At 39.2% G+C, this 16,396-nt stretch overlaps 1 protein-coding gene across 9 annotated transcripts in view; it reads left to right on the top strand.

Moving 5' to 3' along the window:
* tlk2 (tousled-like kinase 2) overlaps nt 1–15,133 on the top strand; it is a 94,219-nt gene extending 79,086 nt beyond the window's left edge. For all 9 annotated transcript variants that reach the window (XM_078424880.1, XM_078424879.1, XM_078424881.1 and 6 more), the window contains 4 exons: nt 12–150; nt 1,484–1,595; nt 3,868–3,975; nt 9,209–15,133. In XM_078424880.1, coding sequence (XP_078281006.1) covers nt 12–150; nt 1,484–1,595; nt 3,868–3,975; nt 9,209–9,376 — 527 coding nt within the window. In that variant the 3' untranslated portion in view covers nt 9,377–15,133. The remainder of the gene's footprint in view (nt 1–11; nt 151–1,483; nt 1,596–3,867; nt 3,976–9,208) is intronic.
* Nucleotides 15,134–16,396: the final 1,263 nt, after the last annotated feature.

Below are 16,396 nucleotides of genomic sequence, written 5' to 3' on the forward strand. Positions count from 1 at the left end.
TGCTTTCACAGGTAACATTCTGCTGGTGAACGGGACAGCATGTGGAGAAATAAAAATCACAGATTTTGGATTATCTAAAATCATGGATGATGACAGTTACAATTCAGTAGATGGAATGGAGCTCACTTCACAGGGAGCAGGCACATACTGGTGAGCTTGCATTGAGCTGCCTGTTGATACTTCTCACACAAGCTCAAGTGTTTGTTGCTGAAGTAGCCTATTAGACTGAAATCTAATATAAATTGCAAGTTACTTTTTGTTGAGCTTGAAATGTCACGTACCGCCCTTCATGAGGCACTGCCTGAATTTTTTTCTATACCATTATGAGCCATGACAGCAGGCAGCAAAGAATATTGTTAATGCTATGGTAAGGTGAAGCCTGAAGTGATGAAACTAAATTATCATCAAAAACATGAAGTGACTTCATGTTGACTGCTTTTTACTTTCTAAAACACATCATGAATATTTCATTTGGCTTGGTGTGATGCACAGCATCAATCTAGGCTGCAACCTTTTAGCAACAGAGTGCACCAATTATATTTTTGAAACCAGCTTAGGCTGAAAAGACCTTTTATTGATGCGTTCATTTGATGTCAGTTTTTTTCAGAAGAGCTGAACAGGTGCTTCCTAAGGCACTGAAAGAATTAGCTGAAGATGTCAAATTTCAAGGCTGGGATTTTCAAATTCTTATTGTATTTTCAGAGTTATTGAAGGGATCTTAAAAGAGTAGATGAAGGAGAAAAGTTGGGATTTAGGCTCGGAAATTTACTTAAAAGCTAGATCCCATTGGGTATGATGGATTTCATGAACAAAATTGGCACGGTCAAATCCCATTTTGTTTAGGCTGCATTTGAAGTATTGTGTACAGTTCTGTTTGCCCAATACAGTGGAGGTTTGGGCGTGGGCGCAGATGAGGTTTACCAGAATGCTGCTTGGATTAGAGGGTATTACCTAGAAGGTGGTTGGACAAACATGGATTTTTTTTTTCTCTGGAGTGTCTGAGATTGAAAGGAGACCTAATAGAAGTATATAAAAATGAGAAGCATAGATAGGGTAGACATTTTGAACCTTTATCCCAGGATTTTTAAAAATCAAATATTGCATAGCTTCAAGGGGAGAGGGGGAATGTTTGCATTTATGTGGATAGTAAAGGGGAGGGAGTATTTAGATTTTCCTCATGTCACCAGCAATAAGTGATTTTTGTTTTTATTATTTTTTGGAGATGGATCACGGAAACTAGCTTAAAAATTGGGCACAGTTAATTCTGCTTTTAATGAATCTTTTCCCCCCTCGTACTGTAGTCCTTTTTTATCCCACCTACTCATTTGAAATAATATTGGTGCCCACTGATAGAAGTTTTAAAGTCCATGTGTTGTCTGAATTACTTTTGTTCCCTTCCATAGTAGTCATTTAGCACATTGAGCCTGTATTGTTGGCCGCAGAAATGGTAACAATGTGCTCTAACATTTCTCTTGCTTGTTAGGTATTTGCCTCCTGAATGCTTTGTGGTTGGGAAAGAGCCTCCTAAGATATCCAATAAGGTAGATGTTTGGTCAGTGGGAGTCATCTTCTACCAATGTCTGTGTGGACGCAAGGTAACTTCTAGTTCTTGTTTTTTCTTTAAAAAAAAGTATTTTGCACACAACAAATTCTCAGTTCCATTCAGTCTGAAGAAGGGTCACCTATCCGCTGAGTTACTCTGTTTTTCAGTTCCATGGTTGATTTGCACACTTACATTTTATCAGTCAAGATATAAACTGACCTTGAAATCTGGGACTGTTGTCACAAAATCAATTCTATGTACATTAATGAGAATAAAGACACTTTTATGTACATGACTAAATTATGTTTTTCGTATGCTTAATCCTGAGGTGAGGCATTGCATATATAAAATCTTTACTCTTTCATTCCTTTTCCATCATTTCTTAACTTGTCCTTGCTTCCCCATTACTCATGAGATCATGTAATCCTGGATTTATGCCAACCAGTATTGTTGACCGTTGTTATGTACCTATGAATGCTGTAGCAGAGTGTTTGTTGTATGACTACCAGTATAGTTTGGTCTTGGGCAGATGTGGCTCTGGACTTCAGCCAAAGATCAAAGTGGGTCCTGAGTTTAAACCCAGTCTGGTCCCAGATGTCCAGGTGCCAGGTCAGCATTTGTTGAGCTCTGGGCAGTGGTGGGGAGTGGGTTGGGGGATGGAGCAGAAAGGAGGAATCAGGGTGAAGGTCCATTTCAGCTGTAACCTCCAGGGTGCTTCTGATTATCTTATACTTTTATTCTGTAAAATCTGCCTGATGATGTTATGAGCCATTCTTTTCAAGATATCAGTGCTGTCCTGGGGATTCCAGCATATATCCCATATCTTGGTTTTTGCAGAAAAATTGCTTCTTTATATTAAAATTCAGTGGGACAGCAAATCTTCCATTTGGATGCAAGAAGCCTCGTGCCATTCAAAACTGTTGGCAACTTTACGGTCCCTCAACAATTTAAAGATTCCCTTTAACCTACTTTCTGTAACACAGAACTCTTTCTCACCATCAATCACACTGCCAATTTTGGCAATAACAGAGTTCATCATGAATCGATCGATTGGCCCAAATTGTGAATATACCACAAAAAGCAAAGGTGCCCAGAACTGAGATCTGCTGAATTCCAAAACACATAGCCCTCCATTCCTTAAACTCCAGTCACCCAATATCCTAATCCGAATGTACTCTTGCCCATCTTTAAGCTATGTTTCAGTAAGAGCCATTGTTCAAGGTGAAATAAAGGCAATGGACCAAGGGAACAGAACGAGATGTCACAGTATGATGAATTAGGCACTGACAAACCTCTTAGGTTCTTCTGGCTTCCAAACTCATTACTTTGCCTAGCAGGCTCATTGGTTAAACCTTTACGATTCACATCCAGTTTTTTGCACTTCCTTCTGAAATTATCGTTGGTTCCCATTCCCTTGCCACGCTGGTTTAAATTCTTCCAACTGCATGCAAAATCCCAATTCTGGCTCTGTTGATGTCTGGCTGCATAGGTCCTACATTGCCCAGCCATTTTTCTTCACCATTTCTTGTTGAATTTGTATATTTAGCCACACTGCTTGATGCAGTAATACAAATTTTGACAGAAAATATAAGCAGTCAAATTGGTGAAGTATCCTTTTTTGTCATGGTGGTAAGTGTGTGAAATATGAAAGATTTACTGAGGTGTAATATAAGTTGTTCTAAGATGAATTTTGCCATTTTCCTGGAGAATGGGTATAATGTGAAAGCTGAAGAACAGCCAGGTCTGATGAGGACTTCGCGTGCAGGGTTCTGGTTCTCTGCCAAACTGGTGGTTCTGTATAATGCTAGGTTGGGGTTAAGAGCAGAGGAACAAATCTTCAATTGATAGGTTTCAGATATCCAGGAAAATGGCAAATTTTACCTTGCCTGGAGCAACTTATACCACGTCTTACCAAATCTTGCATATTTTACACACTTACCAGTACGATAAAAAGGAAATTTCTCCAACTTGAATGATTATGAACATTCAATGACCGCTTTTGGTTTCTACATATGAGGCGCTAATGAAAAAAGAGCTGGAAAGACAACATAAAAGTGCAATATTATTCTCTCTTCTCCTTAGTAGAATTGGTTAAAGGCAAATAATTAGCCAGTGCTTCTTGAATCTGTTTCACTTGTAGATGTGTTTGAAGTTTGGCGGACCGAGGTTCTTACATTTTGAGTGCTTAAAAAGTATTTGGCTTCATGTGAAGTTGAAGGTTTTTTTCTTCAATTATCTAGCATTTACTGTCTTTTCACTATGTAGTTCATGGATTGGTACATGTTAGCTGCTGTTTTAATCTCTGGTGCTCACCTTTTCCTTAGCCATTTGGTCACAACCAGTCACAACAGGATATTCTTCAGGAAAACACAATTTTGAAAGCCACAGAGGTGCAGTTTCCTCAGAAGCCAGTGAACAGTGCAGAAGCAAAGGTAAGGCCATAACCGTCAAAGACATGTGACAGCGATTAATAATATTGGTATCAAACTACTTATTTCTGTATATTATGGTAATAAATAATCCATTTAAAATTTAACCACAAGTTTTGCTGCGCTTGCTAGTAGCATCTCAGCCTCAATATAATGGGATGTGTGTGTGTCTGTGATCTTGTAGCCTATGTATGGATAGGAAAAAATGTTGGGGGGTATGGGGCAAATGCGGGCCAATGGAACTAGCTTAGATGGTCAGGTCAGGCAGCATCTCGGGAGAGAAGGAATGGGTGACGTTTCTGGTCGAGACCCTTCTTCAGACTGAAGAAGGGTCTCGACCCGAAACGTCACCCATTCCTTCTCTCCCGAGATGCTGCCTGACCTGCTGAGTTACTCCAGCATTTTGTGAATAAAAACCTTCGATTTGTACCAGCATCTGCAGTTATCTTCTTATATAGCTTAGATGGGCAGCTTGGTTGGCATGGATGAGTTGGGCCGAAGGGCTGTTTCCATGCTCTATAACTCTAACGTTTATTTTCTATGGATGGGAATCATTTGTATTCATCTCCTATGCATTTTTCAGGAATAGGATTGATTTAAAAAAAACCTGACGATAGCTATTCCCTGATAAGAGGAGAGAGGAATGCACAGAGTCTCTTGCCCAGAGTAGGGGAATCGAGGACCAGAGGACATAGATTCTAGGTGAAGGGGAAAAGATTTAATAGGAATCTGAGGGGTAACTTTTTCACACAAAGGGTGGTGGGTATATAGAACAAGGTGCCAGATGAGGTGGTTGAGACTGGGACTATCCCAACGTTTAAGAAACAGTTAGGCAGGTACATGGATAGGACAGGTTTGGAGGGATATGAACCAAGTGCAGGCAGGTGGGATTAGTGTAGCTGGGACATGTTGGCTGGTGTGGGCAAGTTGGGCCGAAGGGCCTGTTTCCACACTGTATCACTCTATGACTCAGTGACTCTAAGAACATGCCAGGGACTGGACAAAGAGGACATTTATTTCTCACCACTTACTGCTGCATTATTCTTCTTGGAGCTCAGACATAACTAATCTAAGCAGTTAGCAAAAAAGAATGTGTAGAAACCACATTAACTTAATCCACTGTCCCACTAGGATATCTGAATCAGTGTGGGCAATATTACTGATTTTTTTTTGGCAGGTAACTTTGTAGAGTAATTGTTTTTTTATAAACTTTAATCATACTGAGATATGTGCTTTGTAATGAGGCAAATGTGATGAAAGGCTTGAAAGTTACACCTGGATTATTCAAAATAGAAATGTGCAGTCATGTAATGCATAACAATTATGATTTATACGGTTGGTAATATATTTTTCCTCAATGAGAGTGATTGGGGCATGAGTAAATTTAAACATTAAATCATTGAAATTTATGGGGCAGTAAAAAGCAATTTGATCTTTTTTTTAAAAGGCTGTATTTGTTTTAAATTAAAAATTGCATGGAAAGTAGTAGTTTCTCATAATGTGTTAGTTATACTTGAGCAGAGAGTTGATTTAAACATGATATTGATGCTTGTGTTGCACAAAGGGCCAATATCTGGTCCTGAAGCCTGGCATTGATAAATAGTTCCATAGTACAGCTTTTATGGAATTGGTGTCGGTACCAACAAATATTTTAAGGACATAAAAGATGTGACGAGAAATAATTAATGATCTTATGAGCTGGAGTGTCTGAATAATGATAGCTTCATGCTTTATTTGAACCTGGGAAGGTTAACGCTGTATTGACAAAAACCTATAAATCATTGGCATAACATTTGCTGCACATAAACTGGTCACTCTTATCTTTATCTACGTTACATAAGTTGGCTTAGATGCATGTTCTGTTATTTTATAATGTGTATAACAGAGGAGTCTGGAACAAGTTCTGTAACGGTGTTTTCTGTAAAAATAAAGAAGATTGGGGAACTGAATCAAATAATATCATGCCGAGATTTGACTTGTTCCTCTTTGGGGAATTTAAATTGGTCCATATGGAACAGTAGACAATAAGACTATGAGGTACAGGGCAGTAGTAGTCAGTATTATTTAAGCAAACTGAGTGTCCAGAAAGCAATTAGTTAAACCTGACTCAACCCTGCGAAATGCCTCTATCCTGGCTCATTCTCTTTAGATCTTCTGGTTGTCCAGGTTCATTCACAGAAGTTAATGGAAATACTGTACAACAAAACCTTGAATGCGAAGAAAGCCTAGACTGTGTACTGTGGTGTTAGCATGACCTATTGGGCATTTTTGATCCAGGCTTTGTGAATGAACGTTTTCATGGATTCTATCACCAAACTTGCACTAAAGGAAGAGTGGTTGACTTAACTGCTGCCATGTCAGCTATTCCTGAATATGTAATTTCAGAAAACAATTAATTAAAAAAAAATTAAAACTGTAAATTAATTGATAATTAGGCAATAAAGAAAACAGAAAAGCTAGAAAGGAAATGCAACAGATTCTGTATGTAGGCTGCAAAAGCCATGAATAAGAAATTGGTACAAGATGAAATTGGTTTCAGATTGCAGTTATACATAATAGACATCTGACGTTTTATTTTTAATCTGTATGTTAAGTATCTTGTGTATCCTGTCAATTCAATTTGCTGGCAGTGACGGTTTTGACAATTTCTACAGTGACAAAATTGGACATTTACTGTTTGCAAGAGTTCAAATCTGCTTCCCATCACATCACTTTCTTTCCTGCAATGCACCTTTACTGTATGGTGCAACCGTTTGCCTTCCATGTTCAGACTCAGTTTATAGAAGACATTACATTTCTAAAACACCACGAGCATAATTGCACAATTTCACCTGAGACACAGCAGGCAACCTTCATGGATGGGGTGACAAGAACTGTTTTACCCATTCAAAGTTGGAAAAAATGAGATGGATGCTGTGGGGCTGTGACAGCTATATACGGATTAGTTAAATCCAAATTCACTATTGTACACCAGTTCCTTCCTCTCACTTCCTCTTATCCCTTGCCACTGTTTCTTGCTTCCAAATTCTCAATTGCAGCCACTATCTGGCACTCAGTTATGGCCTGACTTCATGCTTATTCTTGACTGTGGCTCCAGTTACCATGCACATTACGGCTCAAGCTTCTGCAAGCTCTCTTCATTCCAACCCCATGCTTGCAAACTCTGTCATCAACTTGAAGCATGCATGCACACTCTCCTCCTCCCATACCCTCCTTTGAGCTCAGTTTACATACTTGTCCTCTCTTCAGTACAGTATGCCAGTTTGGATAATGGACATTTGCAAACAGCACCAAAAATCTGAGATGCAAAATAAAAATGTGCTCTTATGGAACTTCAATTGAAAAGAAATGACTAAATAAACACAAAGCAAAAAATACAACAAATTTTGCCAATTTTCCTGTCCTAATAACCCCACTGTTTATCTTTAACCATTTCAATAGACAATAGACAATAGACAATAGGTGCAGGAGTAGGCCATTCAGCCCTTCGAGCCAGCACCGCCATTCAATGCGATCATGGCTGATCACTATCAATCAGTACCCCGTTCCTGCCTTCTCCCCATACCCCCTCACTCCGCTATCCTTAAGAGCTCTATCCAGCTCTCTCTTGAAAGCATCCAACGAACTGGCCTCCACTGCCTTCTGAGGCAGAGAATTCCACACCTTCACCACCCTCTGACTGAAAAAGTTCTTCCTCATCTCCGTTCTAAATGGCCTACCCCTTATTCTCAAACTGTGGCCCCTTGTTCTGGACTCCCCCAACATTGGGAACATGTTATCTGCCTCTAATGTGTCCAATCCCCTAATTATCTTATATGTTTCAATAAGATCCCCCCTCATCCTTCTAAATTCCAGTGTATACAAGCCCAATCGCTCCAGCCTTTCAACATACGACAGTCCCGCCATTCCGGGAATTAATCTAGTGAACCTACGCTGCACGCCCTCCATAGCAAGAATATCCTTCCTCAAATTTGGAGACTAAAACTGCACACAGTACTCCAGGTGCGGTCTCACCAGGGCCCGGTACAACTGTAGAAGGACCTCTTTGCTCCTATACTCAACTCCTCTTGTTACGAAGGCCAACATTCCATTGGCTTTCTTCACTGCCTGCTGAACCTGCATGCTTCCTTTCATTGACTGATGCACTAGGACACCCAGATCTCGTTGAACTCCCCCTCCTCCTAACTTGACACCATTCAGATAATAATCTGCCTTTCTATTCTTACTTCCAAAGTGAATAACCTCACACTTATCTACATTAAACTGCATCTGCCATGTATCCGCCCACTCACACAACCTGTCCAGGTCACCCTGCAGCCTTATTGCATCTTCCTCACAATTCACACTACCCCCCAACTTAGTATCATCTGCAAATTTGCTAATGGTACTTTTAATCCCTTCGTCTAAGTCATTAATGTATATCGTAAATAGCTGGGGTCCCAGCACCGAACCTTGCGGTACCCCACTGGTCACTGCCTGCCATTCCGAAAGGGACCCATTTATCCCCACTCTTTGCTTTCTGTCTGTTAACCAATTTTCTATCCATGTCAGTACCCTACCCCCAATACCATGTGCCCTAATTTTGCCCACTAATCTCCTATGTGGGACCTTGTCGAAGGCTTTCAATGTATTTTGGATTTTACCAAGCTGAATGTATTTTGGATTTTACCAAGTTCCATATATCTTCAAGGCATTTTTTTGGTCTAATTATATGCAAGCAACACGGGATATCCACCTGTATAAACGTATTGAAGCAAACCGTAGGATTTGTAGACACAAGGAACTGCAGATGCTGGAATTTTGCATAGGACACAAAGTGCTGCTGTAACTCAGCAGGTCATGAGAAAACCCACTCAGTCACAGGGAGAACGTACAAACCATACAGAAGTCACCCGTAATTGGCACCGAATCTGTCGTCACTAGAGCCATGAGGTAGCAACTCTACCACTGTGCTGTTGATGGGAAATGAATGGCCACTTTCTGCAGTGTGATGTTCAGGGTCCATTTAGCAGTATCATCTTTTCCAACAGTCCCAAATTACTGGCTCTTCATCTAGTTGTTCAATTTACTATGTTTATTTAGCTTCTTGACACTAAACTCTGTACTTCAAAAAAATATTGCTCGCAATTTTTGACTTGGATTCCCAACTGTATTCAATTAACCAAGTACTTGTACAGAGAGAATTATGTACTTTTACTATATTACATAAATTAATTTTTCTTTTATCTTGTTGCAGGCATTTATCCGACGCTGTCTGGCATATCGGAAGGAGGACCGGATAGATGTGCAACAACTTGCCAGTGACCCATACTTGATGCCTCATATAAGGAAGTCAGTGTCCAGTACCAGTCCAGGTGTGGTTGCATCAACATCTGGATCATCAAATAACAGCACTTCAATCTGAGCATGCAGACTATCCATGTGATAGTACGTTGAAGAAAAGGAGTACAGAATCCATGCTGGTGATGATTTGTACCAGGTGTTTTCTCCGTATGTCCACCTGTGGGGAAGAACGTCCTCGCGGATTCTCCGAAGAGAGAGATGGACAGAGACTGCGTTGCGCCAGGCAGAAAGCAAGGAGGCGATGTCAGAGGCTGTGAATCACGGACCATGACTGATGGCTGCTAACAAAAAGGACAATGATGAGAATCTGCATCCTGCTCCCATGTCCCTTGGCAGTAGCACAACCTTGAACTGAAAGTGGCTTTGTGCTGGAAGAGAGTGAACAAGATGGGGTTTACCTTTTTAAATGTCCTTCCTCTCACACAAATTCCCACCCCTTCTCCCATTTCCACCCATCACCTACCCAATGCCCTACACCAAATTGGTAAAGGGAATTCAAGTTAAATATAAAAGACACACTGGTGATTGGACTGCTCCTGAGTTTTTCAGCCTGCCTCTTGGTGGCAGTGGTGTTCTTTGAGTTGTTATTAATACAGTTCCATTGGTCTTTTAAAAAAACAGACCTTTCCACTTCTTCCCTTGCAGTACTGCGCGCACGCGCGCACACACACACAGACACACACAACTTTCTTTAGAGTTCCGATTTCTGCTGCTTTTTCTTGCACTGTTCCTGTAGTATTTTATTTTTACCTGGAGATTTAGATTGAGACACAGACAACACTACGTCTTTAAAAATCTGCAGCAAAATAAGTATTTTTATGCTATGTAGACATCTGCTTTCTCAGTTGTTTTTCTTCATCATGGCAGTGTTTTAATATCCCTCTTGTTCATTCATGCCCTTCACCAGATTTTGCTTAACTTTCTTTCAGAGGACGCATATACATTTTGGTTGCCAATTTGTTTGGTACATTCAGTACTTGAGAGGAGCACACTATTGTGTTCAAACATCGGTTTCCACCTGAACTATTTAGATTTTGAGGAGGATGGAGTAACAGGATTTTCAGCTGAGAAAAAAACAGATGTCTGACTTTTAACGAAACTAGTTGTATTATCTTTTTAAGTAGGAAACCTTCCAGGGTTTGTTTGTTAATGGTCCAAGAGAATGGATTTCTAAAAATAAAATGCTGAGTGGTCTAGCTTTGGACAACAAATGTTGACATGTTAATTGGCATGATCCCATCCTTTCCCACAAATGCACTGGCTGGTTGTTAAGTGACTAACTGACCAGTTAAGCTGGTAACTACACAGTTCTGTGTTACTGGTCAATTCTTGTTGTGTAAATTCTTACCCGATCCTAACGATGGGGCAGTGGTTAAATGCAATTGGTATTTATGATAGTTTGACAATAGATTTTCCTCAATATAATACTCAATCTTTCTTTATACTCTGACATTGAGGGGGAAAAAATGGAAATGAAAATGTGAATACATAACTTGCAGCAGAGCAGTAAAATGTGGCAACAGTTAGTCAGGTATGGAATGTTACAGAGGGAGTACATCGGGCATGTAATGTCTATGCTGCAGTCCTTTATTTAAGCAGTTTCTTTTTTGTGAAGTGTACAGGCACCCTGCGTTTTACCTTCCTGAAAAGCAGCGCATAATTCAAAAACTCGTAAATTAAACATAAATATTTAAAACAAGCGTAAATATAAGCCCGTCAATTCAAAAATCACAAATTCGATTTTGATTTGAATCAAGCGCGTTATTTCAAAAACACATAAATTAAACATCGGTAAATTTGTGAGGTGCCTGTACTTTATTTGAAGTATAAATATGATCTGTGTTGCTGTAGAATGTACACAACACATGTTTGGAGCAAGTGAGCCCCGGTTACAAATACAGTGCACTGCTAGTTATCAGATGTCAATGGATGAGTCTCATCAGACAGATAGTCCAGATTGTCGGCTGTCTATATTTAACAATTAATCCCTTTAACCTGAGACCAGCTTTACCAAATGATACGGGGACTGTCTCATCATTGGCCTTTACAAACCCCTTAAGATGAATGATGGAGAAAAGGTTCTGGACTTACAGTTTAGGAAATTCAAAACCTCAATTCCACATCCTTGCATGAAATATTCCATTATTAACACAATCTGAAAGTGGTGTTAAAAGAAAAGCTCCAAACGCTGTGAAGTATTTCATTCATCTTGGATGCTTCATTAAAAATTAGGTAATAATAAAAATGAGGGATTACAAATACATGAACAATTTTGAATTTTTGTCTCGGCTTTAATCTTGCCTTCATAAAATTTGACAACTATATCAAGTTTGTTCATCCAATCCTGCCCAGAACATCCTATCCAGGGGTCAATCAGTTCATACTTTACATGGTAGAATCTGCTTCATGATACAGGTGCAGGCGAAATGCAGTTTTTCAAAAACATCTGCAGATCAGCCGAATAGCTTCTGTGAAAGGATTTTGGTGCAAGTGATATTTCCTCCTATTGATCTGCCCTGAAAACAGAATGTTAACATTACACATCATTGGATATTGGAACTGGTCAATGCCATTTAGTGATTCACCTCCTATGCACTTTTGTCCAAAAATAATAAATAATTGCTTGTGTGTACTGTACTTAAGATTCACTGGAAAACAAGATTTTGTTATCTGTGGACATCCTCTCGACTTTAAGGTATATCTTGGAATGGCAACCTAATTGCTGTTGAATTATGGAAAAGTCTTTACTTAACCTATAGATTTGGGTTAAATTAATTTGCATTAATTAATAAAATTTCCACCTATTTTTGTACCTCCTCTCCCCAAAACCTCTAGCAGCCTGTGAGTACACATGTTTTAGGAAATTCAAATTCTAGCACCATCGGATTGCATTTTACTGTCCATCCCAGTCCAAATGTTGGTGCTTTCCCCACAGAAGTATTGCTCACACGATATCAAAGACGAGGAGTGCAATGGAAGCTAAAGTGTTACGTACAAAGTAGCTGAGTAAATCATAATGAAAAACATTATCAGTAACTCTAAAGCTGAAATCTGATTTAGTGGCAGTCTTGTGTTGCAACCATGTTTAGGTACTTGTTTGGAAAGGAAATTGCAGTAGTTTTTTTTTGTTGATCTGCAGTAACCAGCCCATGTTTTACAACTGACTACGCGGCATTATGGATTAACAACACTGGGGGTTGTGTGTGCTATGTCTTAAATATATATACATATAAAATATTTGGCTTTTATACTGCTTTTATTGAAAGTTTGTTGCAAGTTCTCATTTACCCATGGGATTCAATTTGGTGACCTACTTTCATCATTTTAGATAACACTAAAGTGCTCAGGATTCTTTTTTATTATTGATTGTCTGAATTTCTACTCAAAAAAATCAAACCAGTAGAAATTGGATTAAATAAATATAAAAAATAACGGCAGATGCCAGAAATCTGAAATAAAAACAATGTGCTGTAAACCTTCAGCGGTTCAGGCAGTTTTTAATATTGTAATCCTGAAGGGAAGACTGAATATCACGTAAGCAAGCAGAGGTCTACTTTACACATAGCACTGAGTTTGCAGTAGTTGGTGATATTCTTGATGTAGTATCACCATCAAGGAGCAGTAATTTGTAACTGTAGCCATTAGTGCAAGATTCATGGGCTGCATTTTAATTTCTCAAGTTTAGAAATAGTTCTGTCTATTGGGGAAGGGGTGTTGTAAGGAGGATTAATGATAAGTTGTATATTGACCTCTTATTGAAAGACCAAGAGCAACTGTGGAATCCTGATACCTTGTCAAAAGAACAAGGGTGCAGCACAAACTGGGTTACTTGGTTGCTTTATCCAGTGCATTGATGAATTGCTTGAAGAAATTTGCTCTACCCTGTGATCGTTAATCCAATGGATAATGCTGGGGTTTTGTCAGTATGAATAACGAGCTTCAACAATTTCTAACAAACGATGTGGCTTTTTTCCTCCCAGAAGGAACGGCTCTGCAGACATGAATGCTCAGAAGAGAAAGTTTCCTCGGCATAAATCTGGCTGGGAATGATGTGTGTATTAAACATCTGCGACATTTTTCCTGCACTGAACAGCATTAAATTGACATTTTAACAAAACGAGTAATAGTTTAGATCGGTATAGCTGAGAATTGATGCAGCGTCAGAAATGGAATACAGCATGAATTTGCAGGTGTTCCTTGCTGAGGCTGGGTGAAGGAGGGAAAAGGTGACGATTACTTTGTCCAATGAGTTGGGAAAGAGGTGTCACGTGCAGTCATTGAGAAAACTACACACGTTAAATACAAATAGGTTAACTGTACAGGACTGTTCTTATGGTTTGACCAGTGAGTTCCGTCAGCTTTGGAGTTAAATCAGATAAATCTTTCTTTGGAAGTGTTCGGTAGAACAGCAGTACCTTGATAGCCAATGTTAGGGTGATTTATATATTGCCTAATGTATAGGACTTTTCTTTACGAACCCTCCCAAACTAGAATGGTGCGTTATCTATTACAAGCCATGAAATCTCTACTCACCTAAAGATTATAGGAAGTTGCTATCCAGTGCATTTCTGATGAGTCCTAAAGTGGTGTATAATTGCTGCAGTTCAAGCATTTAAACAAATCTTCAGAGAAATAAATTATCTTTTACCTTTTTGAATGTGCCAATTGGAGCACTTTTCCCCAGAGGGAGGAGATCTCCACTATAACAACAGTTCTGCTTATTCATGTGCCAATAAATATCAAAAGTGTTAACTGTTCTTTCAATTCATGACTTTTGTGGTGAATTTCATTGCAGCTTGAGAAATCTTTAGCAAGTTATAAAAGTTGATCCGTGTCATATATCAGTTGTGATATTTGGATTTGCTACATTCTGCGACAGCTCTGGAACAAACAATTTTAAATACATTGAGTTCTGGGTGGGTTTCAGTCCTTCTCCAGGAGGATGGATCTGGTGGATCTAATCCCCTCAGAAAAAAATGCTTTTACAGAAAAACGAGGTGACCCAGTGTGTTTTATGATAAAAACCGTGTTTGAATCCCATTGTTTTCCAATGCAGATTAGTTTATGGAAAACTTGTTTGGTTAATTATTTTATATGTGCGAGTTTGTTTTTCCATTTGGAATTTGGTTTATCCCAATTAGTACACTGCATATGAGTGATCTTTGGGCAATTTCTTCTTTCCATGCTGCTCTTTTCTCTGCCCCATCCTTACCCCAACCTCCCCCTCCTCCCCAGCCACTATATCCCACAGCTAAATCACTCAGCAGCATCCCTCTGTGGCTGAGTGTCATTCAGCAGTTACCAGTGCAGGAATTTGAGTTTAGATGTTCCTTTCAGTTTCTTTCATTGCAGCTAGTTAAAACACTGTGAATAACTCCTGGTCTGGTAAACAATTCAGACCAGCTTATTTCTCCCTGTGGTTTTATCTTTCCAACAGTTCTGGGTTGTTTTTTTTAAAAGAGAAAATAAATTTGTGCAAATGCCTCTATTTAATGTACATTGTAGCGGTATGATGACAAATCTGATTTCAACTGTGTGAGCCTCTTCTAGACAACAGCTTTACTTTAATGTACAAAAGAAATGAAATAAAATGAAGGGGTAAAATTAACCCGGTACAGATATTTTCTTTTGAATCAAAAGGAAGGTACCGCAGAACCCCTATGAGTGTGTGTCACTGTGAAATACATGCTTGGCTAATAACCCCAGTCTGTTGACAAGGGTTGCTGTGTATATTTCAATAAATTGTATTGCTTTGTGCAGATACCAAACTGCTAGATGTCCATTGATAGCTGCTGAAGTGTAGAAATTGTTTCTTTTATTCATCTGCTAATAAATTGAATCTCATTTAAAAAATCTCAATGTTTTGGAACATATTTTTCCCTTGTCTGAAATGCAGTTGTGGCCTGGAGGGCCTTGATTCCTTTACTTTGACTGGGAATCGGAATAAGACTGCTCTGGGTACAGGTCCAAGCCAAGCCCAAATATTCCAATGTGGGTATTGGGAATGTAAACCGAAATGACACCACGGCCAATTTCTTCATGGATGGATGTGCTATGAGGTTTGTGCTTTCAGTGTGACTGCAAGAATTTAAATTGGGATTCACTTGCTAGTTTTTTTTAAAAAACAGTTTAAAAAAATTGTTCAAAATATGTTGCAGACAGATTATTGTGAAAAATACTTTAATTTTAGTGGATTGTGAATTTGTTTCCCCACATCTTGACCTCGTTGTCCCAAAGGACTTTACAGCCAAGACTTTCACTTTGTTTGTTTTATTGAAGGAAACATGGCATTCGGTCTGTGTACAGCAGAGTCCAATCCAGACCAATCAAATAATTTGTTTATTTTGTTGCTTTGAGAGATGACTGCTGGCCAGAACACACACAACAGATTTTTATGACTGAGACTGGTCATAGCAAAGCCAAAATGCTCCGTGATCTGGATTATTTTTCAGTAAAAGTAAACCAGAGAGAACATCGCGGTTGGGTTTGGCCTACTTGAATGTTATAGCTTCCCCTGTCCCAGCAACTTGCTTCACTCTACACTGCATCAAGAATGAAAGAAATGGGAGCAGGAGGGAACTATTTGGTCTGTTGCTCCTGCTCGGCTATTCAACATGATCATGCGGAAGTTTTATCTTTAAAGCATCTTTCTCTACCATCCCATATACATCACTTGATCCCAATAATATCCACAAATCCATCAAGGTAGATTTATTTGGCATTTCCTCAACTTGCCATCCTGTGGCCTCTTGAATGTGTTAGACAATTATTGATGACCTAGGGTCAGCTTTGTGTGCTAAACTCATGCCAGTTCAAATTGAACAGTGATTAGCCTGATTCATGTCACTCAGGATCTTTTGTAACCAACAAAAGACTACTTCCACCCCATCTGTGAAGACTGCATTCAAACCCTTGTTCCAGAGGTGAAAGGTGTTTTTTTATTTTTGATGCAGTTGATGCAACTTGATGAAGTTAAAAGCTGTACACATTGCATGCCTGTCGCCTGCTGAGGCCTGATGGTTTTAATCTTCAAAGCCTATAATGTAGTCTAATAAAGTCCTTGTGTTCTATGGAGATGCAG

This window comes from Rhinoraja longicauda, chromosome 29, assembly GCF_053455715.1.
Source record: "Rhinoraja longicauda isolate Sanriku21f chromosome 29, sRhiLon1.1, whole genome shotgun sequence".
Taxonomy (NCBI): Eukaryota; Metazoa; Chordata; class Chondrichthyes; order Rajiformes; family Arhynchobatidae; genus Rhinoraja; species Rhinoraja longicauda.